Consider the following 27,854-nt stretch of genomic DNA (forward strand, 5'->3'; position numbering starts at 1 on the left):
CCTAGTTGGAGAAGCCAGGCGACACTCATCACCAAACAGTGCAAAGGTAGCATTGCCCATTGTCTGGTCTAGGATTGCCACCTTATCCCTTTAAACCCGAACACATATTAGTGACACGGGTCCTGAGGCTAATTTAATGCAGATAAAGCACTAAGTGAGGTTAATGACCACCTTAACCAGCCTCAGAACCCGTGTCATTAATATATGTTCGGTTTTAAAGGGATAAGGTGGCAACCCTAGACCAGACAATGGGCAATGCTACCTTTGCACTGTTTGGTGATGAGTGCCGCCTGGCTTCTCCAACTAGGATTGCCACCTCATCCCTTTAAAACCGAACACATATTAATGACACGGGTTCTGAGGCTGATTTAATGCAGATAAGGCTCTAAGTGAGTTTAATTACCACCTTCATCAGCCACGGAATCCGTGTCATTAATATGTGTTTGGGTTTAAACGGATGAGGTGGTAACCCTAGTCTGGTCCTAAACACCTTTACACCGTGATTCTCAGGATACAGTTTGGTATACAGATATCTGGACAAAAAGCCAAAAAGAATGACTGTACTAGCAAATCTGTATTCACACTACGAGACGTTTCTCAAGGCTGCAGTTCCTCTGAGCTCCACATGGTGGTGACCCCACTAATACCCAGACAGGAAGTCTCTGTGGAAGACAGGAAGTGATGTCAGGTACAGACAGGAAGTGATGTCAGGTATAAATAGGAAGTTCTGGGTGAGAGGTGAGTGGGGAGAAAGTAGAGAGGAGACGTTGGTGGAAGTGGCAGCAGAGGAGGTAATAAGATGTTATTTCCTATTTATACCCAGTAACCCCCCCCCCCCCGGTTATGTCCGTCCTCTTCCCCCACAGTCACGTCCGTCCTCTTCCCCCACAGTCACGTCCGTCCTCTTCCCCCACAGTCACGTCCGTCCTCTTCCCCCACAGTCACGTCCGTCCTCTTCCCCCACAGTCACGTCCGTCCTCTTCCCCCACAGTCACGTCCGTCCTCTTCCCCCACAGTCACGTCCGTCCTCTTCCCCCACAGTCACGTCCGTCCTCTTCCCCCACAGTCACGTCCGTCCTCTTCCCCCACAGTCACGTCCGTCCTCTTCCCCCACAGTCACGTCCGTCCTCTTCCCCCACAGTCACGTCCGTCCTCTTCCCCCACAGTCACGTCCGTCCTCTTCCCCCACAGTCACGTCCGTCCTCTTCCCCCACAGTCACGTCCGTCCTCTTCCCCCACAGTCACTTCCGTCCTCTTCCTCCACAGTCACGTCCGTCCTCTTCCCCCATAGTCACGTCCGTCCTCTTCCCCCATGGTCACGCCCGTCCTCTTCCCACATGGTCACGCCCGTCCTCTTCCCTCCATGGTCACGTCCGTCCTCTTCCTCCATGGTCACGTCCGTCCTCTTCCCCCATGGTCACGCCGTCCTCTTCCCCCATGGTCACGCCGTCCTCTTCCTCCATGGTCACGTCCGTCCTCTTCCTCCATGGTCACGTCCGTCCTCTTCCTCCATGGTCACGTCCGTCCTCTTCCTCCATGGTCACGTCTGTCCTCTTTCTCCATAGTCACTGTGACGTCTTTTATCTCCAGCAGATGATGATACACACATATATAGTGTGGGAACCCAGATTAACCCCTTCAGGGGCACAACATTCCCCCACTTCCGGGGCCGGAACATTCTCCTCATTGTGGAGATGGGTCACCCTCTCACCTTTGCAGTTTTGTAAGAAGGAATGAGATTCAGATTTGGGTTGGGCTGAAATTAGCCCTTCCACACCCTTCCTCCAAAGATAACAACCCCCCATCCAACTACTTACTCCATGTACCCCAGGCTCCTCCTCCATGTACCCTGGGCTCCTCCTCCATGTACCCTGAGATCCTCCTCCATGTACCTTGGGCTCCTCTTCCATGTATCCTGGCTCCTCTGCCCCCCTGCAGGCCTGGGACCGGTATGATGGATGGAGTGGAGGGGGATGAGTTCTCGGATCTCCCCTCCGGTGAATGAACCCAGAAGAGAGGAACATTTCATGACTTCCAGGCTCAGAGCTGTCCTTCCCCGGTCACTGTGCTCAGTGAAGCAGCTGAGTAATCCCGATCTGTACTTCATCAGTTTTACTGGGGTCCATAGGTGATGCTAGAGATCTAAAAGGCCCCTGGTGTCTCCTTAAAGAGGACCTGTCATGTCTACTATCAGGGGTGTAGACATTTTTATAAAAAACTACTTGTCCAGGGACTAAATCGGTGCCCCAATCTACTTGTCCTAATAAAAAAAAATTTTTTTTAAACAAACCGGTATTTAAATCTGCTTTAAGGAATGTCTGGAGCTTTTTGAAACAAAAGGGGCTTTATGGCAACTTAAACGTGTAATATTTTTAGCATTGCGCTGTTTACCTCCTAGCCTCCCCGCCTGTCTCCAGCACTGCACCCAGGGACTAGCAGGGAGGGGAGAGACAGTGCAGTGTTATGAGCACTGATTGGCTGCTCCTCAGGAAAGGGGAGCATCTGACTTATCCTTTATCCCTTTCACTCCCGGAGCTGTGTTTGTGTTATTGTTGTCGTTATCACTTGTTTATGTTCACTATTTGCAGGTATGTGCATGTCTTTTTGCTTTGCTGTTAATACATTTACTTCAGAGACCAAAATGGAGCTTTAGGGTCACAACCATGAGCGCTATGGTTGGAGAGGAGTGAACAGGGATAAGATTACCATCCTCACTGTGAAGCATGGTGGTGGCTCACTGATGGTTTGGGGTGTGTGTGAGCTCAAAAGGCACGGGAGCTCTTGTGAAAATTGATAGCAACATGAATGCAGCATGTTATCAGAGAATACAATTTGCATGAAAAATGCACATGGGACGCTCGTGGACATTCCAGCACAAAAATGACCCTAAGCACAAGGTCAAGTTGACCCTCCAGTGGATAGAGAAAAAAAAGGTGAAGCTTCTGGAGTGGCCATCACAATCTCCTGACCTTAATATCATCGAGCTGCTCTGGGGAGATTTCAAACGTGAGGTTCATGCAAGATGACCAATGACTTTGCATGACCTGGAGGCATTTTGCCAAGACAAATGAGCAGCTCTACCACCTACAAGAATTCAGGGGCTTCATAGACAACTATTACAGAAGACGGCACACTGTCATTGATGCTAAAATGGGCAGGATTAGGTACTAAGGGGAGGCAAACTATTGAACGGGGGGGGGGGGGCATTTCATTGGTTTTCTTGGCACCATGTTTTGTTTTATGATTGGGACATTTTGTTATGTCCTGCAGTTACAGAATATGAATCCCATAAGAAATGGGTTTTCCCTGCTCACTCATGTTTTCCTTACAAATGGTACATCCTGTATATTACCAATTCTCCAAGGGGAGGCAAACTTTTGAGCACAACTGGTTTTCCTGTGTGCCTCATCTCCATTTGGTGGCCCCAATATGGTATTTTACTACTTCCCATAATTAAAAAAAAAAAAAAAAAAAGCCTTTATTTAGAAGAGAAAAGCTTAATAAAGGTTCTATGTTACCCAATGTGCACCAAACAAAAGAAAATGAAGATTTTCTGAATGAATGGCAATATAAATGTTTTTTGTTTGTTTTTTTTATAGATAGGCCCCTAATAACCTGAATTATATTTCCCACTGGGCGGAGCCCGCCTATTACCCCTTATATCCCCATCCTAAATATTTACAACTAATACCATCATGATAATTCTCTGCTATCCATCTACAGAGAAACTTGCTTACATCACATGATCAATGAGGATGGAGGAGAAGATACTAAACTTCACCCTGGAGATCATCTACCTGCTGACTGGAGAGGTGAGGAGGATTCTGGGAGGTCACATGACATCACTCTTATCTCTATTAATAAAACACAGACCTGACTGGAGAGGTGAGGAGGATTCTGGGAGGTCACATGACATCACTCTCATCTCTATTAATAAAACACAGACCTGACCGGAGAGGTGAGGAGGATTCTGGGAGGTCACATGACATCACTCTCATCTCTATTAATAAAACACAGACCTGACCGGAGAGGTGAGGAGGATTCTGGGAGGTCACATGGCATCACTCATCTCTATTAATAAAACACAGACCTGACCGGAGAGGTGAGGAGGATTCTGGGAGGTCACATGACATCACTCTCATCTCTATTAATAAAACACAGACCTGACCGCAGAGGTGAGGAGGATTCTGGGAGGTCACATGGCATCACTCATCTCTGTTAATAAAACACAGACCTGACCGGAGAGGTGAGGAGGATTCTGGGAGGTCACATGACATCACTCATCTCTATTCATAAAACAGACCTGACCAGAGAGGTGAGGAGGATTCTGGGAGGTCACATGACATCACTCTTATCTCTATTAATAAAACACAGACCTGACCGGAGAGGTGAGGAGGATTCTGGGAGTCTAACATGATATTCTTATTGGTTCCCCAATACAGAGATTTCCTCTTCTGAAGTCAGGTGACCATATGACCATCACAGTGCCTCCATGTGACTCCCTAAAACCTGAGAGACACAACATGCAGAAGATTCTAGAAGTCACCAAGAAGATGATGGAGCTGCTGACAGGAGAGGTGAGCGATGCCGGGAATTCTGGGACATTCTCCAGTAACAGACAAGGGATGTGTCTGGATGGTAAAAAAAACAATGTGAACAGAGAATTCACAAGAGAAAAGCGGTTACATGAAGGACAATGAGATACTCAAAAAAATGTTATTAGCAAAATTGCAATAGAGACAATTGAGTTAAGACTGCAGGATAGCCATCACCTCAATATTAGTACAAAAACACCCAAAAAACCAAAAAATAAAAAAGGCATCATGGCTGGGCCATAAATTATTATTATTATACAGGATTTATATAGTGCCAACAGTTTGCTCAGCACTTCACAATATAACGGGAGACAATACAGCAACAATACAGTTCAATACAAGAGGGTTAGGAGGGCCTGATCCTGGGAGCTTACAATCTAAGATAGTAATATGCTGCAGAAGTAACGACTCAAAGGTCTTTTGCTTATGCAGCAAAACACATCGGGGTGCACCACCATGGTGGGGATACAACTATCATCAGACAAACACAATAACTATGCTTTCTTACTCAGCTTGGTCAGGTCCTGAAGAAGCTGAGTAAGATACGCCCAACAGTGAAACTCGTTGACGTCACACGCCAGTGACGTCACGGCTGGCCGCTCACATCGGCCTTGCGCTCCTAGTCCCTGTGAGAACACAGAGCACCACACCACTCTCCAATGCAGACCAAGCACCACGGTGTACTCTCGAGGAAGTGGAGCCTTGTTACCGGAGGTCATACGGCAGCAGCCTTTAGGACTCCATGCAATTAAAGGAAGGTCATGCTATCTCCAACTGATGGAGTAGATGGCGAGTCTGTTGGATTTTCTGAGACACATATAATACTTATTTAGTGTCTATAGGCGATTATGCTTGATCAAAGAGCCGGCAAAGTAAAAAATAAAGTGTAATTTTATTTTATCACACAATGGCTTAAAATAACAATGTAAAGCGTATCATGAACAGTTCCATGTAGATAAAACCCGAAATATCATAGCGGAAGTTTAACTTCTTGCCGACCGCGCATAGCCGAATGATGGCTTCACCGCGGCCGGCCAGTTCTGAGTGGACGTCATATGACGTCCTCCCAGAACGCGCTCTCCTGCGCGCCCCAGTGGGCGCGCACCCGGCGATCTCCGTGATCGCTGTGTCCTACGGACACAGCTGATCACGTGATGTGGTGAAAGGCCGATCCCACCGGCCTTTTACCACGTGATCAGCGGTGTCCAATGACACGCTGATCACAGGGAACTGCAAGTGCCGGTTCTCGGCTGCACTTTCCTCACGCTGTCAGATCGTGAGGAAAGTACTGCCGAGAACCGGCAGTTGTCAGAGCGGGGATCGGCACCGATCATCAGGGCACTGATGATCAGTGCCCTGATGATCGGTGCCCAGCAGTGACACCCGCAAGTTCCGCCCAGCAGTGCCCCCACCTGTGCCCAGCAGTGCCCCCACCTGTGCCCAGCAGTGCCCCCACCTGTGCCACTCTGCAGTGCCACCTACCTGTGCCCAGAAGTGCCACCTACATGTGCCCACCAGTGCCACCCACCTGTGCCCACCCACCAGTGCCACCCACCTGTGCCCACCAGTGCCACCCACCTGTGCCCACCCACCAGTGCTGCCCACCAGTGCCACCCACCAGTGCAGCCCAGCAGTGCTGCCAGTCAGTGCCACCAGTCAGTGCCCCCAGTCAGTGCCCAGGGGTTGTGCCAGTCAGTGCCGCCAGTCAGTGCCCAGAAGTGATGCCAGTCAGTGCCGTCTATCAGTACCCATCATCAGTGCCGCCTATCAGTGCTGCATATCAGTGCCGCCTATCCGTGCCACCTCATTAGTACTGCCTATCAGTGCCCTTTAGTGCTGCCTATCAGTGCCCATCAGTGCCGCCTATCAGTGCCCATCAGTGCCGCCTCATCAACGCAAATCAGTGAAGGAGAAAAAATACCTGTTTGAAAAATTTTATAAAAGAAACAAATAAACTTTTTTTTTTCAAATTTTTTGCACTTTTTTTAATTTATAGCGCAAAAAGTAAAGCGCCCAGTGGCGATTAAATACCACCAAAAGAAAGCTCTATTTGTGAGAAAAAAATGATCAAAATTTCATATGGGTACAATGTTGCATGACCGCGCAATTGTCAATCAAAGTGCGGCAGCGCTGAAAGCTGAAAATTGGCCTGGTAAGGAAGGGGGTATAAGTGCCTGGTAGGCAAGTGGTTAAAGATGTGTCACCATTATGTACATTGTCTCATGCTTCTTCCATGTTCAGTTTGTCCTTCAGGGTCTTTGGGAAGAATCTGGAAGTAGAGGGAAGTGACTAATTCTTGTTCTAGAGAATGCATCTGTTCCAGTCTTCTGTGATTAACGTGTACGTGTGTGTGTGTACGTGTGTGTGTCTTTTTATGATACTTGAAAGCGTCACAATTCGTGATCTTACAACCTTGTTTGGCAAACAATACTGCTTAGCAGAGCAATTTCATTGAACAGCGGGGACGTTACTTACAGTGGGGCAAAAAAGTATTTAGTCAGCCACCAATTGTGCAAGTTCTCCCACTTGAAAAGATGAGAGAGGCCTGTAATTGGCATCATAGGTAGACCTCAACTATGAGAGACAAAATGAGAAAACAAATCCAGACAATCACATTGGCTGATTTGGAAAGAATTTATTTGCAAATTATGGTGGAAAATAAGTATTTGGTCACCTACAAACAAGCAAGATTTCTGGCTCTCACAGACCTGTACCTTCTTCTTTAAGAGGCTCCTCTGTCCTGCACTCATTACCTGTATCAATGGCACCTGTTTGAACTTGTTATCAGTATAAAAGACACCTGTCCACAACCTCAAACAGTCACACTCCAAACTCCACTATGGTGAAGACCAAAAAGCTGTCAAAGGACACCAGAAACAAAATTGTAGACCTGCACAAGGCTGGGAAGACTGAATCTGCAATAGGCAAGCAGCTTGGTGTGAACAAATCAACTGTGGGAGCAATAATTAGAAAATGGAAGACATACAAGACCACTGATAATCTCCCTCGATCTGGGGCTCCACGCAAGATCTCACCCCGTGGGGTCAAAATGATCACAAGAATGGTGAACAAAAATCCCAGGACCACACGGGGGGACCTAGTGAATGACCTGCAGAGAGCTGGGACCAACGTAACAAAGGCTACCATCAGTAACACACTACGCCGCCAGGGACTCAGATCCTGTAGTGCCAGACGTGTCCCTCTGCTTAACCTCCTTGGCGGTGTTCCCAAGTGTAGCTCGGGGTAGAATTTCTATACCAAGAACGGTAACCCCGAGCTACACTCGGGCTTACCATGCAGCGTTCTCTGGGGGTCCCTGCAGCACTTACCTTGTCCTTCGCTCCCACAATGGGTCCCCTGCAGCGTCCCCGGCCATCTCCTCCGGCGGATGCCGGCATCTGGCTTCCGTGTTCCGGTCCCTGTGACGTCGGAACGTTCGGGCAGCGGAACCGGCGGGAAATTTGAAATTTTTAAAAAATGACATTTTTGCTGTCATTGCTTTTTCACTGCATTTCACATACATTTTGTCCCCACTGCTTTGTCCTGTGTCCTGCCTGCATTTTGACTGTTCTTTCTGCCTGGAAACTTAGAAAAGTCCATGGCATCCAAAAAGTGTCCCTTTACGTCAAAAGCGGTTTTAGAACAGCGATAGTAAATCAGAACCACTTGCAGAATTGAGTGATAATGATTTGTGGGGGAAATTCCTCATCAGACACTGAAAACGATTTTGCGACTTTGCTCAGCGATGTGCGAATTTGCCTCTGTATTTCAAATTTCAGTGTTTTTGGTTTGATTATATTATTGAATTAAATTTATTATTATTATATTATTTTTTATGATTATTTATTAAATTATAATTTATGATTTCGTGTTTCAAGTTTTATCATATCCGGAATGTTTAATAGACTCTTTTTCGGATAGATTTCAGTGAGTTATTCCTAAAAATTACAGCCTACAATAAAAAACTACATATTTCCATGCAAAAAAATGGTACCGCTTTCAGCACAAAATTCGTGACATAATCATACCGCCAGGGAGGTTAAGCCAGTACATGTCCGGGCCCGTCTGAAGTTTGCTAGAGAGCATTTGGATGATCCAGAAGAGGATTGGGAGAATGTCATATGGTCAGATGAAACCAAAATAGAACTGTTTGGTAGAAACGCAACTCGTCGTGTTTGGAGGAGACAGAATGCTGAGTTGCATCCAAAGAACACCATACCTACTGTGAAGCATGGGGGTGGCAACATCATGCTTTGGGGCTGTTTCTCCACAAAGGGACCAGGACGACTGATCCATGTACAGGACAGAATGAATGGGGCCATGTATCGTGAGATTTTGAGTGCAAACCTCCTTCCATCAGCAAGGGCATTGAAGATGAAACATGGCTGGGTCTTCCAACATGACAATGATCCCAAACATACCACCCGGGCAACGAAGGAGTGGCTTCGTAAGAAGCATTTCAAGGTCCTGGAGTGGCCTAGCCAGTCTCCAGATCTCAACCCCATAGAAAACCTTTGGAGGGAGTTGAAAGTCCACGTTGCCCAGCGACAGCCCCAAAACATCACTGCTCTAGAGGAGATCTGCATGGAGGATGGGCCAACATACCAGCAACAGTGTGTGCCAACCTTGTGAAGACTTACAGGAAACGTTTGACCTCTGTCATTGCCAACAAAGGATATATAACAAAGTATTGAGATGAACTTTTCATATTGACCAAATACTTATTTTCCACCATAATTTGCAAATAAATTCTTTCCAAATCAGCCAATGTGATTGTCTGGATTTGTTTTCTCATTTTGTCTCTCATAGTTGAGGTCTACCTATGATGCCAATTATAGGTCTCTCTCATCTTTGGAGAACGTGCACAATTGGTGGCTGACTAAATACTTTTTTTGCCCCACTGTATATGGTCTTTTGATTGACAGGCACATATGTAGTGAAAATAAATTGACCATATTACATCAGCCTGCTCCTAGGACCAGTTTCTGATTAAATAATATAAATTAAGAATGTATCTTTACAACATCTCAATAATGTTGTCTAACCAGAAATCTACGTATGTAACAAACTAAATACACACAGATACTATTAGTATATATAATATCATACTTATTCTATTTTGATACACTTCTAACACCCTTGACATTCTACACTAGAGTCTTGGAACCAGCTATACCCTATTATAGAATACTCAGCTTTCAACTGGTTAGTTAGCTCAGCTTAACTGAAGAAGCTAACACTATCACTGGCTCAAGGCGACCATTCACACATTTTAATATTAATTATGATTAATCATAAAAACCAAATATTTTGCAAGCTTGCCATCAATATAATATAAGTGCCCAATTATGAATTTGATATAATTAATATTTATCAGAGTCACACGCTGGATATACACAAAGGCAGGGCTTTGCCAACAGAAGTCTCTACATGGCGGCTGCTTTACGGACTTCCTACAAGTTGTTTATCACTGAGGATAATGACTTTACACTTTATATCCAGCAGGCAGTGAGCTGCCATCTTTTCTTTCTTTGAGGATACGGCACTCATTTCCAAGGACTTTATATGCCTATGTCCACTGTCCTACTATGGGCCTACAAGTTGACCACTGCATGATACACTCTGAGGCTGTGTCTATCAACCCCAGGAATCGGCATTATGGACCACATACTATCTGGATTGCATTCAGTGCTTCTTTGACATACATATCCGCATGTGGATTGTCTCCACCCACATGGGTATCCAGTCTATCTCCTGTTTGTGACCTTCCCCTGATTTGGTCTGTGTTTCCATGACAGTAGATGCTACACCAGCTCATTTTTATGATGGTTATTGTGTTTGTCTGATGATAGTTGTATCCCCACCATGGTGGTGCACCCCGATGTGTTTTGCTGCATAAGAAAAAGACCTTTTGAGTCATTGCTTCTGCAGCATATTACTATTTATGGCTCAGCCATGATGTCTCTCTATTTTTATTTTTTGGTTTTAGGTTCGTTTTTGTACTGTCTAATATTGAGGTGATGGCTGCCTTGCAGTCTTAACTCAATTGTCTCTATTGCAATTTTTTTTCTGTGGTTGAACTGGATGGACTTTTGTCTTTTTTCAGCCAGACTAACTATGTAATAAAAGCGTATTTTTTTTGAGTGTCGCATTATCCTGCATGTAACCGCCTTTCTCTTGTGAATTCTCTGTTCACATTGGTTTTTTTTTTTTGCAGGCTTTTTTGGTTATTGGGCAATACTTTATATTTCTAGCAATACCCAATACTTTTGATACCTCCATCTATGTGGTTATTATAGATGTGTCTGGATGGTGACTGTATCATTGTGTGTGTCAGGTTCCTATAAGGTGTCAGGGTGTCACTGTCTATTTCTCCATGGAGGAGTGGGAGTATTTAGAAGGACACAAGGATCTCTACAAGGACGTCATGATGGACAATCAGCCGCCCCTCACATCACCGGGTAAGAGGAGACTTTATTGTAAAGGAGAGAGCAGTACGGAGGATCCACCTAGATCCCCCATCATCTGATAAACACATAGAAACAATGGATTCAGTCAGTGTGTGTGTTTCCTACAGATGGATCCAGTCATGGGAACCCACCAGAGAGATGTCCCCGTCCTCTGTATTCCCGGGATTCCACACAGGAAGGTCACACCATCCCTCACCATCATCAGGTAGATGAGGAACAATCACTGATAGTATCATTAGGATCTGTACATTATCTGCATTGTTACCATTGATGGCATTTTATTATATATTCAGAGTGGAAACCTGAGGGATCCTAAAGTTGAGGTTAAAGAAGAGATAAAAGAGGAGGATGATGAGGATGGGGTGATGGAGGAGTCAGAGTCTCTAAAAGTACACAAAGATCTGTACCAGGACACCATGGTGGAGTCATCTAGCTACAGGAACCCACCAGAGAGATGTCCCCGTCCTCTGTATTCCCAGGATTCCACACAGGAAGGCCACACCATCCCTCACCATTACAAGGTTGGTGGGACAGAGTATCTAGAGCATGGACTCATAGAGATGATATGTGGATTTTGTTTATGTGATGTCACAAGATTACTTCTTTTTTTTTTTTTTATAATTTTTTGGTTTAGGGTGAAGATCTGATAGATATAAAAGTTGAGGTTAAATCAGAAGAAGAGGCGTATGTGAGGGATGATCAGCAGTCTATGGAGGAGGATGGAATAACGGGGACATTTATAGAGGAGGACACTCCTACAGAGATCAGCACAGGTGGGTCATGAACACTAAATCCATTCCTCCACCCATACTGCTCACTGATTGGTCCAGAGTAGGGCGGGGACTGGGTGATATCAGCCTGTAATCCCCTGGTCACTTTCCTGAGCTGTGTTCCCCGTCCTGTATTCCTGGATTTCTCTCGGATAATCTTCCTTCTCTGTGCTGCAGACACTATTTATGTATCTAGACTGGATTTATGGAGGTTCTGGGGTTCAGATGGAAGCAAAATGTTGATTTTCACCATAAGTGTTACTAGACCTAGGCACCTGGGGCATGTGTCTTGGGTCTTCTGCTCCATGTCGGGGTCTAGTAAGATCTCTGATAGAACAATCCTCCCAGGGTTACTCTGATATCTGCTGGCTGTGCCGGGTGGAGGGATATGTCTGTATAGTCTCAGACCCAAGTCACTGAGTGCAGTCTCAGGAGATGGGAGGCAGCGGTGTGGGATCTCTGCAACTAGTCTACAGTTAAACAACATTTAAGCTTCCACTGATTTCTGGACTCCTATATTATGAGTCCTGACCCCTAACTACATAATTCTGATACTATATAGTCCTATTTGCTGTATATTATATAATATGTTGTACATTCCATAGTCCTGACCCCTGCACTATATACTCTATGTTGTACATTACATACTCCTGACCCCTGCACTGTATACTCTATGTTGTACATTACATACTCCTGACCCCTGCACTGTATGCTCTATGTTGTACATTACATACTCCTGACCCCTGCACTGCATACTGTATGTTGTATATTACATATTCCTGACCCCTGCACTATATACTCTATGTTGTACATTACATACTCCTGACCCCTGCACTATATACTCTGTGTTGCACATTCCATAGTCCTGACTTCTGCTCTCCCCCCTCCCCCCACTGCTATATATACACATAATATGGATTCTCTTTTGTTACACCCATTTCCTACCAGCTGGACATTTTATATCGGATGATGTGATTGGAGCACAGACTTTTACATGGTGATAATAATGTGATAACATCCTCCAACTTTGGACCCTTAAACAGAAAGTGATAATGAGGGAGGAGTCAATACCCCAATGATGGTGGTCTTCAGGATCAGTCCAGTCTTCATCTTGGTTGTTCTCCCCCCATCCTCACTCTCTGACCTCTGGTGGGGCTCAGCCCCGCTGTTCTTCATGACTAAATCATGGACTAAATAAGGAAGTGCAGTACTTCTTGTGTTGGGAAGATGGCGATGAGTAATAGAGGGGGTGGGGACCCTCGTCCTATAATCCCCTCATCACTGTCCCTCCTATAAAAGACAGTTCTGGTTGTTTCCTCACTCTCTGACTAAGGTCCATGAATAAAGAAATGACCTGGTAGGAGATCAGAGGAGCCATTTCCTAGTTCACTTGAGGGTGGAATTGTAAGCTCCTCAGAGACCAAGCTGCCTGATGTGGGTGGAGTCCTGGTTTGGGGGAACCAATCAGCTCCTGTCTAGTAATCCTCTTTGTCTTTGTATTTTAGTCCATGGTCGGGAGATGAGGAAAACCTCCGAGGATTGTCTCACTTTGTCTCCAGACTGGAAAGTAGAAGATGAGGACATCACACAGTATAGTCCAGGAGAAAACCCGGCTCCCTCCAATGTCCATCCAGCACCACCCAGTGTAGATGGACCATCGGATTCCTTGTATCCTGAGCAACCTCAGACTGTGCGGGACCGGGACAACCTTCCAACAGGGAAGAGCTTCTCCTGCACCGAGTGCGGGAAGGGTTTTTCACAAAAGTCCAATCTCTACAGACATCAGAGGTCTCACTCAGGTGAGAAGCCACATTCCTGCCCCGAGTGCGGGAAATGCTTTTCAAAGAAGTCCTATCTTTCCGTACATGAGAAATTGCACACAGGGGAGAAGCCATATGCCTGTACTGAGTGCGGGAAATGTTTTTCACAGAAGTCCAATCTTTACAGACATGAGAGTATGCACACAGGTGAGAAGCCACATTCCTGCCCTGAGTGCGGGAAATGTTTTTCAAAGAAGTCCTATCTTTCCATACATCAGAGATGGCACACAGGGGAGAAGCTGTATTCCTGTTCTGAGTGTGGGAAATGTTATGTACAAAAATCAGATCTTGTCAGACATCAAAGATCTCACACAGGGGAGAAGCCGTATTCCTGTCCTGAGTGCGGGAAATGTTTTTCAGGGAAGTCTGATCTTTACAGACATCAGAGACTGCACACAGGGGAGAAGTTATATTCCTGTCCTGAGTGTGGAAAATGTTTTTCACGGAAGTCCAATCTTTCCACACATCGGAGATTGCACACAGGAGACAAGCCATATTCCTGTTCTGAGTGCGGGAAATGTTTTTCACAGAAGTCCATTCTGTATAGACATCAGAGATTGCACATGGGGGTGAAACCACTTTCCTGTCCTAAGTGAGGGAATTGTTCCTCACTGAAGTCCTGTCTTCTTGTACATCAGGGGTCCCACACAACCCTGGAGGTGTATTAGTGCCTTGAGTGCGGGAAATTTCTTCTAGATGAATGTTGCTGGACATCCCAGCTCTCATGTGGGGAAGAAGCACACCCTGATATACACCTCAGATATACTCCATGGCTGATCTTCATCATGGAAGAAACAGTTCATAAGGAGATCAGAGGTCACCAAAGACATGGATGAAGTGTGGGACCGGGTTGGCCATTGATAGCAGGAGAAGAATAAAAAGTTATTACCTTTTATTGGCTGAGTACATTTTGTGGTGTAGAGATTTCAACATGATGTCTATAATGTAGCATTAAACTATTTTTTTTTTATTGAAATATTTTGGGTTTAATACCTCATAATGGCACTAGATGAAGATGACGACCATTGGAAATGATTGTGTTTAATAAAATAAAATATTGTTCAGAATTTGTCACAGCTGGACATATGCTGGTTACACTCACTCAACATACATTGTATTGCCAAAAGTATTGGGCCTGCCCTCCAAATCATGTGATTCAGGTGTTCCAATCCCCTCCATGGACACAGGTGCATGCAGACTGCTTCTATAAACATTGGTGAAAGAATGGGTCGCTCTCAGGAGCTCAGTGACTCCAAGCGTGGTCCCGTGATAGGTGGTCACCTGTGCAATAAGTCCATCCGTGACATTTCCTGGCTACTAAATATTCCACGCTCAACTGTTAGTGGGATTATAACAAAGTGGAAGCAACTGGGAACAACAGCCACTCAGCCACCAAGTGGTAGGCCACGTCACATGACAGAGCAGGGTCAGCGCATGCTGAAGCGCACAGTGCGCGGAAGTCACCAACTGTCTGCAGAGTCAATAGCTAAAGACCTCTAAACTTGGTGTGGCCTTCAGATGAGCACAACAACAGTGTGTAGAGAGCTTCATGGAATGGGTTTCCATGGCCGAGCAGCTGCATCCAAGCCTTACGTCACCAAGTGCAATGCAAAGCATTGGATGCTGTGGTGTAAAGCACGCTGCCACTGGACTCTAGGGCAGTAGAGATGTGTTCTCTGGACTGATCAATCACGCTTCTCTGTCTGGCAATCCGATGGACGTGTCTGGGTTTGGCAGTTGCCAGAAGAACAGTACTTGCCTGACTGCATTGTGCCAAGTGTAAAGTTTGGTGGAGGGGGATTATGGTGTGGGGTTGTTTTTCAGAAAACATTTTGGACAATTTCATGCTCCCAACTTTGTGGGAAGAGTTTGGGGATGGTCCCTTCCTGTTCCAACATGACTGCACACCAGTGCACAAAGCAAGGTCCATAAAGACATGGAGGAGCCAGTTTGGGGTGGAGGAACTTGACTGGCCTGCACAGAGTCCTGACCTCAACCCCATAGAACACCTTTGGGATGAATTAGAGTGGAGACTGCGAGCCAGGCCTCCTCCCCCGACATCAGTGCCTGACCTCACAAATGTGCTTCTGGAAGAATGGTCCAACCTTCCCATAGACACCCTCCTAAACCTTGTGGACGGCCTTCCCAGAAGAGTTGAAGCTGTTATAGCTGCGAAGGGCGGGGCCAACTCAATATTGAACCCTACGGACTAAGACTGGGAGGCCATTAAAGTTCATGTGCGTGGAAAGGCAGGAGACCAATACTTTTGGTAACATACAGTGAAGGAAATGCGTATTTGCTCCCCGGCTGATGCTGAATGTTTGCCCACTCACAAAGAAATGATCGGTCTACAAATCGAATGTTCGGTGTATTGTAACACTGAGAGACAGAATAGCAACAAAAAATTCAGCAGAAATGTGTCTAACAAATCATGACTGATTTGCATGTTCATGAGGGAAATAAGTATTTGATCCCCTTCACAAAACATGACTTAGTACTTGGTGGCAAATCCCTTGTTGGCAATCACAGAGGTCAGACGTTTCCTGTAGTTGGCCCCCAGGTTTGCACACATCTCAGGAGAGATTTTGGCCCACTCCCCTTGGCAAATCCTCTCCAAGTCATTAAGGTTTGGTGGCTGACATTTGGCAACTAGAACTTGCAGCTCCCTCCACAGATTTTCAATCAGATTAAGGGCTGGAGACTGTCTAGGCCACTCCATTACCTTCTTGAGCCACTCCTTTGTTGCCTTGGCCATGTGTTTTGGGTCACTGTCATGCTGGAGCACCCATCCATGACCCATTTTCAATGCCCTGGCTGAGGGAAGAAGGTTCTCACCCAAGATTTGATGGTACATTGCCCCGTCCATCATCCCTTTGATGCAGTGCAGTTGTCCTGTCCCCTAAGCAGAAAGACACCCCCAAAGCAGAATGTTTCCACCACCATGTTTCACAGTTGGGATGGTGTTCTTGGGGTCATAGGCAGCATTCCTCCTCCTCCAAGCATAGCGAGTTGAGTTGATGCCAAAGAGCTGGATTTTGGTCTCATCTGACCACAACACTTTCCACCAGTCCTCCTCTGCATCATTCAGATGTTCAGTGGCAAACTTCAGACGGGCCTGGACATGTGCTTTCTTGAGCAGAGGGACCTTGTGGGCACTGCAGGATTTCAGTCCTTGTCGGCGTAGTGTGTTACCAATTGTTTTCTTGGTGACTGTGGTCCCAGCTGCCTGGAGATCATTGACAAGATCCTCACGTGTAGCTCTGGGATGATTCCTCACTGTTCTCATGATCATTGACACTCCACAAGGTGAGATCTTCCATGGTGCACCAGACCCAGGAAGACCGACATTTGTTTTGTGTTTCTTCCATTTGTGAATGATTGCACCAACTGTTGTCACCTTCTCACCAAGCTGCTTGGCCATAGTTTGGTAGCCCAGTCCAGCCTTGTGTAGGTCTACAATCTTGTCCCTGACATCCTTGGACAGCTCTTTGGTCTTTGCCATGGTGGAGAGTTTGGAATCTGATGGTTTGATTGCTCCTGTGGACAGGTGTCTTTTATACAGTAACAACATGAGATTAGCAGCACTCCCTTTAAGAGACTGCTTCTAATCTCAGCTTGTTACCTGTATGAAAGACACCTGGTAGCCAGAAATCCTGCTGAATGATAGGGGATCAAATACTTATTTCCCTTATGAACATGCAGATCAGTCATCATTTGTTAGACGCATTTCTGCTGAATTTGTTGTTGTATTCTGTCTCTCTGTGTTACAATACACCAAACATTCGATTTTTAGACTGATCTTTTTTTGTGAGGGGCGAACATTCAAAATCAACAGGGGAGCAGGTACGCATTTCCTGTTTTCTGATCCCCTCTTCAGGGATCTTTAAATTAAATATATAGTGTCATGTTTAATTTTTATTGGATTGCACTAGATCAGCCCTGATGAGGATTCCTGTATGTGGATGCTGCAGCCTCTTTAGTGTGAGATCAAACGCCCATGGAAGTGATCATGAAGAAGATAGCTTGTTTATGAGAAGAAATGAATGGGATCTATGCAAGAGGGAACACTGCGGACCCTGATGTAAAGGGGAACACTTCTGCCTGTGATGTAAGGGGGACTTTGGTGGCCAGAGAACACCTTACATCAGGGTTCTCCTTTACATCACAGTCCACAGTGTCCCCCTTACATCAGAGTTCACCTTTACATCATGGTTCACAGTGTCCCCCTTACATCAGAGTTCCCCTTTACATCACAGTCCGCAGTGTCCCACATACATCAGAGTTCCCCTTTACATCAGGGTCTGCAGTGTCCCCCTTACATCAGAGTTCCCTTTTACATCAGGGCTTGCAGTATCCCCCTTACATCAGAGTTCACCTATACATCACAGTTAGCAGTGTCCCCTTTACATCAGAGTTCCCCTTTACATTACAGTCCACAGTGTCCCATTTACATCAGAGTTCCCCATTACATCAGGGTCCGCAGAGGTCACCCTTACATCAGCGTTCCCCTTTACATTACAGTCTGCAGTTTCCCCATTACATCAGAGTTCAACTTTACATCACAGTCAACAGTGCCCCCTTACATCAGATTTCACCTTTACATCACAGTCCACAGTGTCCCTCTTACATCAGTGTTCCCCTTTACATCACAGTCAGCAGTGTCCCCCTTACATCAGATTTCACCTTTACATTACAGTCTGCAGTGTCCCACTTACATCAGAGTTCCCCTTTACATCAGGGTCCACAGAGGTCACCCTAACATCAGCATTCCCCTTTACATTATGGTCTGCAGTGTCCTCCTTACATCAGAGTTCCCCTTTACATCACAGTCAACAGTGCCCCCCTTACATCAGATTTCACCTTTACATCACAGTCCACAGTGCCCCCCTTACATCAGAGTTCCCCTTTAGATCACAGTCCACAGTGTCCCCCTTCCATCAGAGTTCCCTTTTACATCACAGTCAGCAGTGTCCCCCTTACATCAGATTTCACCTTTACATCACAGTCAACAGTGTCCCTCTTAAATCACAGTCCACAGTGTCCCCCTTCCATCAGAGTTCCCCTTTACATCACAGTCCGCAGTGTCCCCCTTACATTAGATTTCACCTTTACATCACAGTCAACAGTGTCCCTCTTACATCACAGTCCATAGTGTCCCCCTTCCATCAGAGTTCCCCTTTACATCACAGTGCTCAGTGTCCCCCCTTATATCAGAGCTCCCCTTTACATCACAGTCCGCAGTGTTCCCCTTTACATCAAAGTCCACAGCATTCCCATTTACACATTTAGAAAATATTTATATGTATTTATTTTATCAAGAACAATAAAAGTTGGTTTTAAATGGGGGGAGCATGAATAATGGCCCAGAGTGCTGTGGTCAGGAGTATATCATACAGCCCAGGGTATAGAAGGTAGTGGTCAGGAGTATGTCATATACTTCTCAACATAAAGAGTGCAGCGGAAATAGGCTGGACTGGAGCAGTAGGCACAGAAGTAGGCTGGACTGGAGCAGTAGGCACAGAAGTAGGCTGGACTGGAGCAGCAGGCACAGAAGTAGGCTGGACTGGAGCAGCAGGCACGGAAGTAGGCTGGAATGGAGCAGCAGGCACGGAAGTAGGCTGGAATGGAGCAGCAGGCACGGAAGTAGGCTGGACTGGAGCAGCAATCACCGGAATAGGCTAGACTGGAGCAGCAGAGACTTGAACAAGCTGGGCTACAGTGGTAAGCATTGAAACAGGCTAGACTGAACCAACTGACATGAGAACAGACTGGACTGAAGTGGCAGGCACTGGAACAGGCTGGACTGAAGTGGCAGGCACTGGAACAGATTGGACTGAAGCGGCAGGCACCGGAACAGATTGGACTGAAGCGGCAGGCACCGGAACAGATTGGACTGAAGCGGCAGGCACCGGAACAGATTGGACTGAAGTGGCAGGCACTGGAACAGATTGGACTGAAGCGGCAGGCACCGGAACAGATTGGACTGAAGTGGCAGGCACTGGAACAGATTGGACTGAAGCGGCAGGCACTGGAACAGATTGGACTGAAGCGGCAGGCACTGGAACAGAAGTGAAGTGGCATTTTTGTAGCTGCTGACTTTTATTTTTTTATTTTATTTCAGCTGGAACTCCATGTTAATTAAGTAAGGGGCAGGGCCACCCAATGATGTCATCGGTTGGCCCTGCCCCTTAGTTATCGTTCATCGTGATGGACATTGGATCTACTTCAGGTGGCCATTTATTTTGTTTTTACTCATCAGTTGTTATGGACGTGGTGGCTGGCTTCATAGGCTGCTCCTTAACAACCAGCTATTCTTTACACAGAATTTGGATCAGTCGATAAATTTTCAACCGATTTTTAAATTCTAAATGTTCGAATTTTTCTGAAAATCTAGAATTCTGTAGAAAATGAATAAATGATACAAACAAATCTAAATGAAACAAATTCCAAAACAAATCCACAAAATAGAATTAGTAACAATGTGAATTTATCTGAAATGTAACTAAATACATTTTTCTGTTCTGCACATCTAGTGGGGATAATTCCTCAACATAATATTTGTACCACTCTAATGGTAGCTCGTCAGGATCAGGTGATTTTCCTCAGTGAACAGGGCATACACTATATTGCCAAAAGTATTGGGCCGCCGGCCTTTTCACACACATGAACTGCAATGGCCTCCCTGTCTTAGTCCGTAGGGTTCAATATTGAGTTGGCCCCGCCCTTTGCAGCTATAACAGCTTCAACTCTTCTGGGAAGGCCATCCACAAGGTTTAGGAGGGTGTCTATGGGAAGGTTGGACCATTCTTCCAGAAGCACATTGGTGAGGTCAGGCACGCATGTCGGGGGAGGAGGCCTGGCTCGCAATCTCCGCTCTAATTCATCCCAAAGGTGTTCTATGGGGTTGAGGTCGGAACTCTGTGCAGGCCAGTCAAGTTCCTCCATGCCAAACTCGCTCCATTATGTCTTTATGGACCTTGCTTTGTGCACTGGTGAGCAGTCATGTTGGAACAGGAAGAGGCCATCCTCAAACTCTTCCCACAAAGCTGGGAGCATGAAATTGTCCAAAATGTCTTGGTATGCTGACGCCTTGAGATTTCCCTTCACTGGAACTAGGGGGGCAAGCCCATCCCCTGAAAAACAACCCCACACCATAATCCCCCCCCCACCAAACTTTACACTTGGCACAATGCAGTCAGGGAAATACCGTTCTGGCAACCGAGACACATCTATTGGATTGCCAGACAGACAAACGTGATTGGTCACTCCAGAGAACACGTCTCCACTGCTCTACAGTCTAGTGGTGGCATGCTTTACACCACGGCATCCAACGCTTTGCATTGCACTTGGTGATGTAAGGCTTGCATGCAGCTGCTCGGCCATGGAAACCCATTCCATGAAGCTCTCTGTGCACTGTTGTGCTAATCTGAAGGCCACACCAAGTTTGGAGGTCTTTAGCTATTGACTCTGCAGACAGTTGGCAACCTCTGCGCACTGTGCGCTTCAGCATGCGCTGACCCCACTCTGTCATTTTATGTGGCCTACCACTTGGTGGCTGAGTTGCTGTTGTTCCCAGTTGCTTCCACTTTGTTATAATCCCACTAACAGTTGAGCGTGGAATATTTAGTAGCCAGGAAATGTCACAGATGGACTTATTGCACAGGTGACAACCTATCACGGGACCACGCTTGGAGTCACTGAGCTCCTGAGAGCAACCCATTCTTTAACAAATGTTTGTAGAAGCAGTCTGCATGCCTAGGGGCTTGATTTTATACACCTGTGGCCATGGAGTGATTGGAACACCTGAATCCAATGATTTGGAGGGTTGTCACAATACTGTTGGCAATATAGTGTATGTGGCGTCTACTACCCAAAGCAAAAGGGCCATCATTCTTGGGGATTTCAACATCCCTGTCAACCTTGACAACCCGGACACAGCCCGTCTCCTCCACTTAACCTCCTCCTTTGCACTTGCACAGTGCATACAATCCACCACCCACTCCGACGGTAATATCCTTGATCTTGTCTTCTCCAACCGCTGCGCTCCCCACAACCTCACTAACACCCCCTTCCCTCTCTCTGACCACAACCTGATCACCTTCTCTATCTCCTCGTCCTCCAACGCCTACCCCTCCAAATGTCACACTACTACCAGCCATAACCTCCGCAACCTTAACCCTGCCCCCCTCCACTCTGCAGCTGATCAACTCCACGACCGCATCCTCCCCCTGTCCTGCCCCGACTTGGCTATGATTGCCTACAACAACGCGCTGTCAGCAGCCCTTGACTCACTAGCGCCTTTAACCACACGCAACATCAGACTCCGACCGCTCCAGCCCTGGCAGACTGATCACACCAAAACCCTCAAACGACGCAGTCGTGCCCTGGAGCGACTATGGCGCAAAACAAAATCCCAACAAGCTTTCACCTGCTACAAATCTGCCTTCCGCACCTACACCTCCTCCCTCCACGCAGCCAAACAAGCCTACTTCCTGACCCTCATCAAGGCCCTCTCCTCCAATCCTCGCCGACTCTTCTCCACCTTCAACTCTCTACTCTCTCCACCCCCACCTCCACCCAGCACCTCACTCACCGCCCTTGATATTGCCAATCACTTCAAAAACAAGATTGACACAATTCGCAAGGACATTACCGCAACTCACACGCCCTCTCAACCCGTCCCCTCTCACACAGCTACCTCATCATCCCCCCTCGACATTACCCGCAGGGACTTCGTCGCTGCTCAAACTCCCTCCAACCCCCTTCCCCCTCACTTAGCTACCCCCTCTTCACCCCTCTCCCACGGCCTCACCACTGCTCTGACCTCCTCTCCCACCCCACCCTACATTCCTCATACTGAAGCTCCCCCAACACTCCGCACCTTTGACCTTACTACCATCGAGGAAGTCTCCAAGATCCTCTCTGATGCCCGCCTCACCACCTGCCCCCTCGACCCTATCCCCTCACAATTCCTACGACCTCCCTCCCCCTCCATCCTACGCTCCCTCACCCACATCTTTAATCTCTCCCTCTCCTCCGGCACTTTCCCCTCCCCACTGAAGCATGCACACATCACCCCCATACTTAAAAAGCCCTCCCTGGACCCCAATGACCCGAACAACCTCAGACCCATCTCCCTGCTCCCACTTACATCTAAACTCCTCGAGCGCCTCGTCTACACCCGCCTATGCTCTCACCTCAACGACAACAACCTCCTCGATCCCCTACAGTCTGGCTTCCGCCCCCTACACTCCACCGAAACCGCCTTACTCAAACTCTCCAACGACCTTCTAACCGCCAAAGCTAATGGCCACTATTCAGTGCTCCTACTCCTTGACCTCTCTGCGGCCTTCGACACAGTTGACCACCCCCTCCTCCTCAAAATACTACACTCCCTCGGCCTCAGAGATTCTGCTCTCTCCTGGCTCTCATCCTACCTGTCACAACGCTCTTTCAGCGTTACCTATAATGCTACCACCTCCCCCTCACTCCCCCTCTCTGTTGGGGTCCCTCAAGGCTCTGTCCTTGGGCCCCTTCTCTTCTCCATCTACACCTCCTCCCTTGGCCAACTCATACACTCTCACGGCTTCAACTACCACCTCTATGCCGACGACACACAAATCTATCTCTCAACCCCCCACCTCACCCCCTCGGTCTCTGCCCAAATCACACACCTACTGAGCGACATATCAGAATGGATGTCGCTCCACTTCCTTAAACTGAATCTCTCCAAAACCGAGCTCCTTGTCTTCCCCCCAGCCCGAACCCCACCCCCCATTGACTTCTACATCACATCCAACAACGCCAATATCAAACCCGCTCTGCAGGCCAGAGTACTTGGTGTCATTCTGGACTCCAACCTATCCTTCCAGCCCCAAGTCCAATCTTTAACAAACTCGTGCAGACTCCACCTCCGCAACATCGCCAAAATCCGCACGTTCCTAACCCCAGAAACCACTAAACAGCTCATCCACTCCCTCATCATATCACGACTCGACTACTGCAACTCCCTCCTCACTGGCCTGCCTCGCCGCTGGCTATCCCCGCTTCAGTCGATCCTGAATATGGCTGCCAGACTCATTCACCTTTCCAAACGCTCCGTTTCCGCCACCCCCCTCTGCCAATCCCTCCACTGGCTTCCGATTGCGCAACGGATCAAATTTAAAATCCTAACACTGACGTACAAAGCTGTCCACCATACTGCCCCGAACTACATCACTGACCTAATATCCAAGTACCACCCAGCACGCACACTCCGCTCCTCACAAGACCTCCTTCTCTCTAGCTCCCTGGTCTCCTCCTCCCATGCCCGCCTCCAGGACTTCTCCAGGGTGTCACCCATCCTCTGGAACTCCCTGCCCCAACCCATCAGATTATCACCTACTCTCCTCTCCTTTAGGCGCACCCTGAAAACCCATCTCTTCAGGGAAGCCTACCTCACCCCCTGCTAACTTGCTGACCTCCTCCACTCTTCCTACCACTCCATCCCCCACAGCTATCTCCTCCTGTACCACTATCCCATCCCTTCTAGATTGTAAGCTCGAAAGAGCAGGGCCCTCGATCCCCTCATGTTTTGCATTGTATTGGTATTGTTCTGTCACATGTTCTGTCCCCCTTTGTAATGTACAGCGCTGAGTGAACTATTGGCGCTTTATAAATACTGTATAATAATAATATAATAATATTGGCAAAGGCCATATCAATCCTGAAGGAAGAGGAAAAGGGTAGAGGGGTTCTTCCATCTCCAGGGTACATATGTTAACAATTATGTCACAATGCATATTTTTCCTCTTTCACTTTCTCTACATTCAAAAGGCTTTCTAAACTGTGCAAAATATAGCCTTGAATACCAGCTACAGATAAGGATACCAGCTACAGGCTGGAACACATTACTTCACAGGAAATAAGAGAGGGGGGAACTGAGCTGATGACCTTGCTTTTGCAAATAGAGGCTGCTAGAAATGTTAAAGTTTAAAGGGAAACTCTGCAATATTTGGCTGCTGCCACAAAAGTCTATAGCAGGCAGTGGCTAAGCGGGGGGAATGTTGTCCAGAGGAATACTAACATTTAGGACCCTCTCTGTTCAGCGCTGAACACACATAATCAGGTCTGCATTCTGGCCGTTTATCCCTGAATGATATTACCACTCATCACAGCTTTCAGCTCCATCCAGACGTATCCTGACATTGACGTTGACAGATGTCATACACACTTATTGAAATCAATGTTAGCTAGGTGCTGTTGTATGCTGTTGAAATCGATGCTGTGCTCCTTGATGTCGATGCTAGGCAGAGTTTTTGAATATTTTGTAGGCTAATAGGCAAGGTTTTGTCAAAAAAATGGCATGGAGGGTTGGTAATGACATCTGGAACAAGTACCAAAGCAAAACAAAGAATTTAAAAAAATTAGTTTGCCTAGTAACAGCAATTTTAGGAATTCTTTATCATTACAAATGCAATACTACTTGTCTGGGGGATTCCCTGACCCTGCCTGTGAAGTGTCACATTTGTACAATGTATACAACCTACTACAACAACACTGACATCTACAAGTGTGTTTAACCAATTCCATACCGGGCACTTTTCCCCCTTCCTGCCCAGGCCATTTTTCATGTTTCAGCGCTCTCACACTTTGAATGACAATTGCGCGGTCATACAACATTGTACCCAAACTAAAATTTTATCATTTTCTTCACACAACTAGAGCTTTCTTTTGGTGGTATTTAATCACCGCTGGGGTTTTTATTTTTTGCTAAATTAACAAAAAAAGACCAAAAAGTTTGAAAAAAACACGTTTTTTTATGTTTCTGTTATAAAAGTTTGCAAATAAATAATTGTTCTTCATAAATTTAGGCCAAAATGTATTTTGCTACATGTCTTTGGTGAAAATAACCCAAATTAGGATGTATTATTTAGTTTGTAGGAAAGTTATAGAGTTCACAAACTATCTGAATATTGATCAATCCTGAAGTACTGACAGCCAATCTAATTTCTTGAGGTCCAAGAATGTCAGAACAGTACAGATATCCCCCAAATGTCAGGACGGTACAGATATCCCCCAAATGTCAGAACGGTACAGATATCCCCCAAATGTCAGAACAGTACAGATACCCCCAAATGTCAGGACAGTACAGATATACTCCAAATGTCAGAACAGTACAGATATCCCCCAAATGTCAGGACAGTACAGATATCCCTCCGAATGTCAGGACAGTACAGATATCCCCCAAATGTCAGAACAGTACAGATATTCCCCAAATGTCAGAACAGTACAGATATCCCCCAAATGTCAGGACAGTACAGATATCCCTCAAATATCAGAACAGTACAGATATTCCCCAAATGTCAGGACAGGACAGATATCCCCCAAATGTCAGAACAGTACAGATATCCCCCAAATGTCAGGACAGTACAGATATCCCTCAAATGTCAGAACAGTACAGATATCTCCCAAATGTCAGGACAGTACAGATATCCCTCAAATGTCAGAACAGTACAGATATCTCCCAAATGTCAGGACAGTACAGATATCCCCCAAATGTCAGAACAGTACAGATATACTCCAAATGTCAGAACGGTACAGATATCCCCCAAATGTCAGAACAGTACAGATATCCCCCAAATGTCAGGACAGTACAGATATCCCCCAAATGTTAGGACAGTACAGATATCCCCCAAATGTCAGAACAGTACAGATATCCCCCAAATGTTTGGACAGTTCAGATATCCCCCAAATGTCAGAACAGTACAGATATCCCCCAAATGTCAGGACAGTACAGATATCCCCCAAATGTTAGGACAGTACAGATATCCCCCAAATGTCAGGACAGTACAGATATCCCCCAAATGTCAGAACAGTACAGATATCCCCCAAATGTCAGCACAGTACAGATATCCCCCAAATGACCCCTTTTTGCAAAGTAGACAGTCCAACGTATTTCATAAGAGGCATGGCAAGTTTTTGGAAGTTGTATTTTTTTTGTCATAATTTTTCGGAAAATGAAAAAAATTATTTTCACTATTTTTTTTTACATACTGTCACCAGTGCAGTACAGTGTCATCATATAACTGGCATGGCGGTGATCAGGGACACTGACTGTTGACAGTATGAAAAAAAATATTTATTTTTTTACATTTTTTTTTATTATTTTTAATTGTTAATTAAATTTTTTATCTTTTTTTAAGATTTTTTTTTATATTTCACTATGACCAAAGTAGTATAATATTACCATAGTAACATTGTACTACTTTGGGGAAGTGATCAGTATTTTTTTTTTTTTACACAATTTGCTTATAGCAAAGAATTACTTTGCTATAAGCAAGCATTTACCTGAATGACATCGATTCATTCAGGGTTTTTTTTTTTGTGCTTAACTGTGATGTGGCCACGGCTAATCACATGACACAGCTGGGCTGTGATTGGCCCAGCTTGTGCATGTGATCGTTGTGACCATTCACAGCTGGACACTAGTATACAATGGATGGCATGAATGAAGCCATCCACTCTATACAACTGTCATGTGACCTGCTGTGATTGGTCACAGCAGGTCAAATGGTACTGGCAATGGGGCCGGTACTCACATCTGTCACCGGCGGTGTCCGAGGTACACCGCCGGTGACAGATCGCGTTGCTGCGTGGCTCTGCAGGCCTGCAAACTTTGCATGCCCGGGAGGACGCCATACGGCGTCCACCCGGAACGCTGAAAATTTTTGACGGCTGCAAAACGGCCATTGGCCGGGCAGCTAATGGTTAAATTGACAGTAAATGACAGTTCCCTGTTGTTTTGTTCCGTTTGCAAACAAAGCAGCCAGAGATTGCCTTCATCTTCACCAGAACCTCATTGTAGAAGAGGGTCCGATATACACAGATCAACCATGATTGACAGGTAAAGTGAATAACACGGATTATCTCATTACAATGACATCTCAGAGTAGGTGGGATATATTAGCCAGAAAGCAAACATGTTTTCACTGAAGTTGATGTGATGAGATAAAAAAAAATGGGCTTCACAGTTTGTAGTGTATGTGGCTGAGTAGCCGCAGACCAGCCAGGGTGCCCATGCTGACCCGTGTCTACAGCCAAAAGTGTCTACAATGGGCTCATGAGCATCAGACCTGGAGCACGGAGCAATGGAGGAAGGTGGCCTGGTCTAATGAATCATGCCCAAGACTGGACTAGGCAGTCATATATTTCCCTCCC

The 27,854-nt window shown here is 46.2% G+C and overlaps 4 protein-coding genes across 4 annotated transcripts in view; all 4 read left to right on the forward strand.

Annotated features, from left to right (window-relative positions):
* LOC149429876 (uncharacterized) overlaps window positions 1-27,854 on the forward strand; it is a 210,306-nt gene that overhangs the window by 109,750 nt on the left and 72,702 nt on the right. The gene's annotated exons all lie outside the window — the stretch shown is intronic.
* On the forward strand, window positions 2,287-4,700 carry LOC149429881 (gastrula zinc finger protein XlCGF53.1-like). Its single transcript, XM_089666340.1, has 2 exons — window positions 2,287-3,812; window positions 4,443-4,700. Exons 1-2 carry the CDS (start codon window positions 3,750-3,752, stop codon window positions 4,698-4,700), a joined length of 321 nt encoding a protein of 106 aa, XP_089522466.1. The 5' UTR covers window positions 2,287-3,749.
* On the forward strand, window positions 10,026-12,000 carry LOC149429882 (uncharacterized). Its single transcript, XM_089666342.1, has 4 exons — window positions 10,026-10,103; window positions 11,136-11,270; window positions 11,359-11,586; window positions 11,700-12,000. The coding sequence occupies exons 1-4, from the start codon at window positions 10,026-10,028 to the stop codon at window positions 11,847-11,849; spliced, it is 591 nt and encodes a 196-aa protein (XP_089522468.1). The 3' UTR covers window positions 11,850-12,000.
* LOC149429883 (uncharacterized) lies at window positions 13,345-14,737 on the forward strand. The gene has a single exon (XM_089666328.1). The coding sequence runs from the start codon at window positions 13,355-13,357 to the stop codon at window positions 14,249-14,251; it is 897 nt and encodes a 298-aa protein (XP_089522454.1). The 5' UTR covers window positions 13,345-13,354; the 3' UTR covers window positions 14,252-14,737.

The sequence above is a fragment of the Staurois parvus genome, unplaced genomic scaffold (genome assembly GCF_062004578.1).
Source record: "Staurois parvus isolate SC_StPar_1 unplaced genomic scaffold, SC_StPar_1.0 ptg002686l, whole genome shotgun sequence".
NCBI lineage: Eukaryota > Metazoa > Chordata > Amphibia > Anura > Ranidae > Staurois > Staurois parvus.

Excerpts from the sequence above, each read along its gene's own strand:
- LOC149429881 (XM_089666340.1), top strand. The coding sequence starts at position 3,750 with ATGAGGATGGAGGAGAAGATACTAAACTTCACCCTGGAGATCATCTAC. Across the intron at positions 3,813-4,442 it reads TCTACCTGCTGACTGGAGAG|AGATTTCCTCTTCTGAAGTC; the intron begins GTGAGGAGGATT and ends TCCCCAATACAG.
- LOC149429882 (XM_089666342.1), top strand. The coding sequence starts at position 10,026 with ATGGCGGCTGCTTTACGGACTTCCTACAAGTTGTTTATCACTGAGGAT. Across the intron at positions 10,104-11,135 it reads CACTTTATATCCAGCAGGCA|AAACAATGGATTCAGTCAGT; the intron begins GTGAGCTGCCAT and ends ATAAACACATAG. Across the intron at positions 11,271-11,358 it reads CCATCCCTCACCATCATCAG|AGTGGAAACCTGAGGGATCC; the intron begins GTAGATGAGGAA and ends TTATATATTCAG.
- LOC149429883 (XM_089666328.1), top strand. The coding sequence starts at position 13,355 with ATGAGGAAAACCTCCGAGGATTGTCTCACTTTGTCTCCAGACTGGAAA.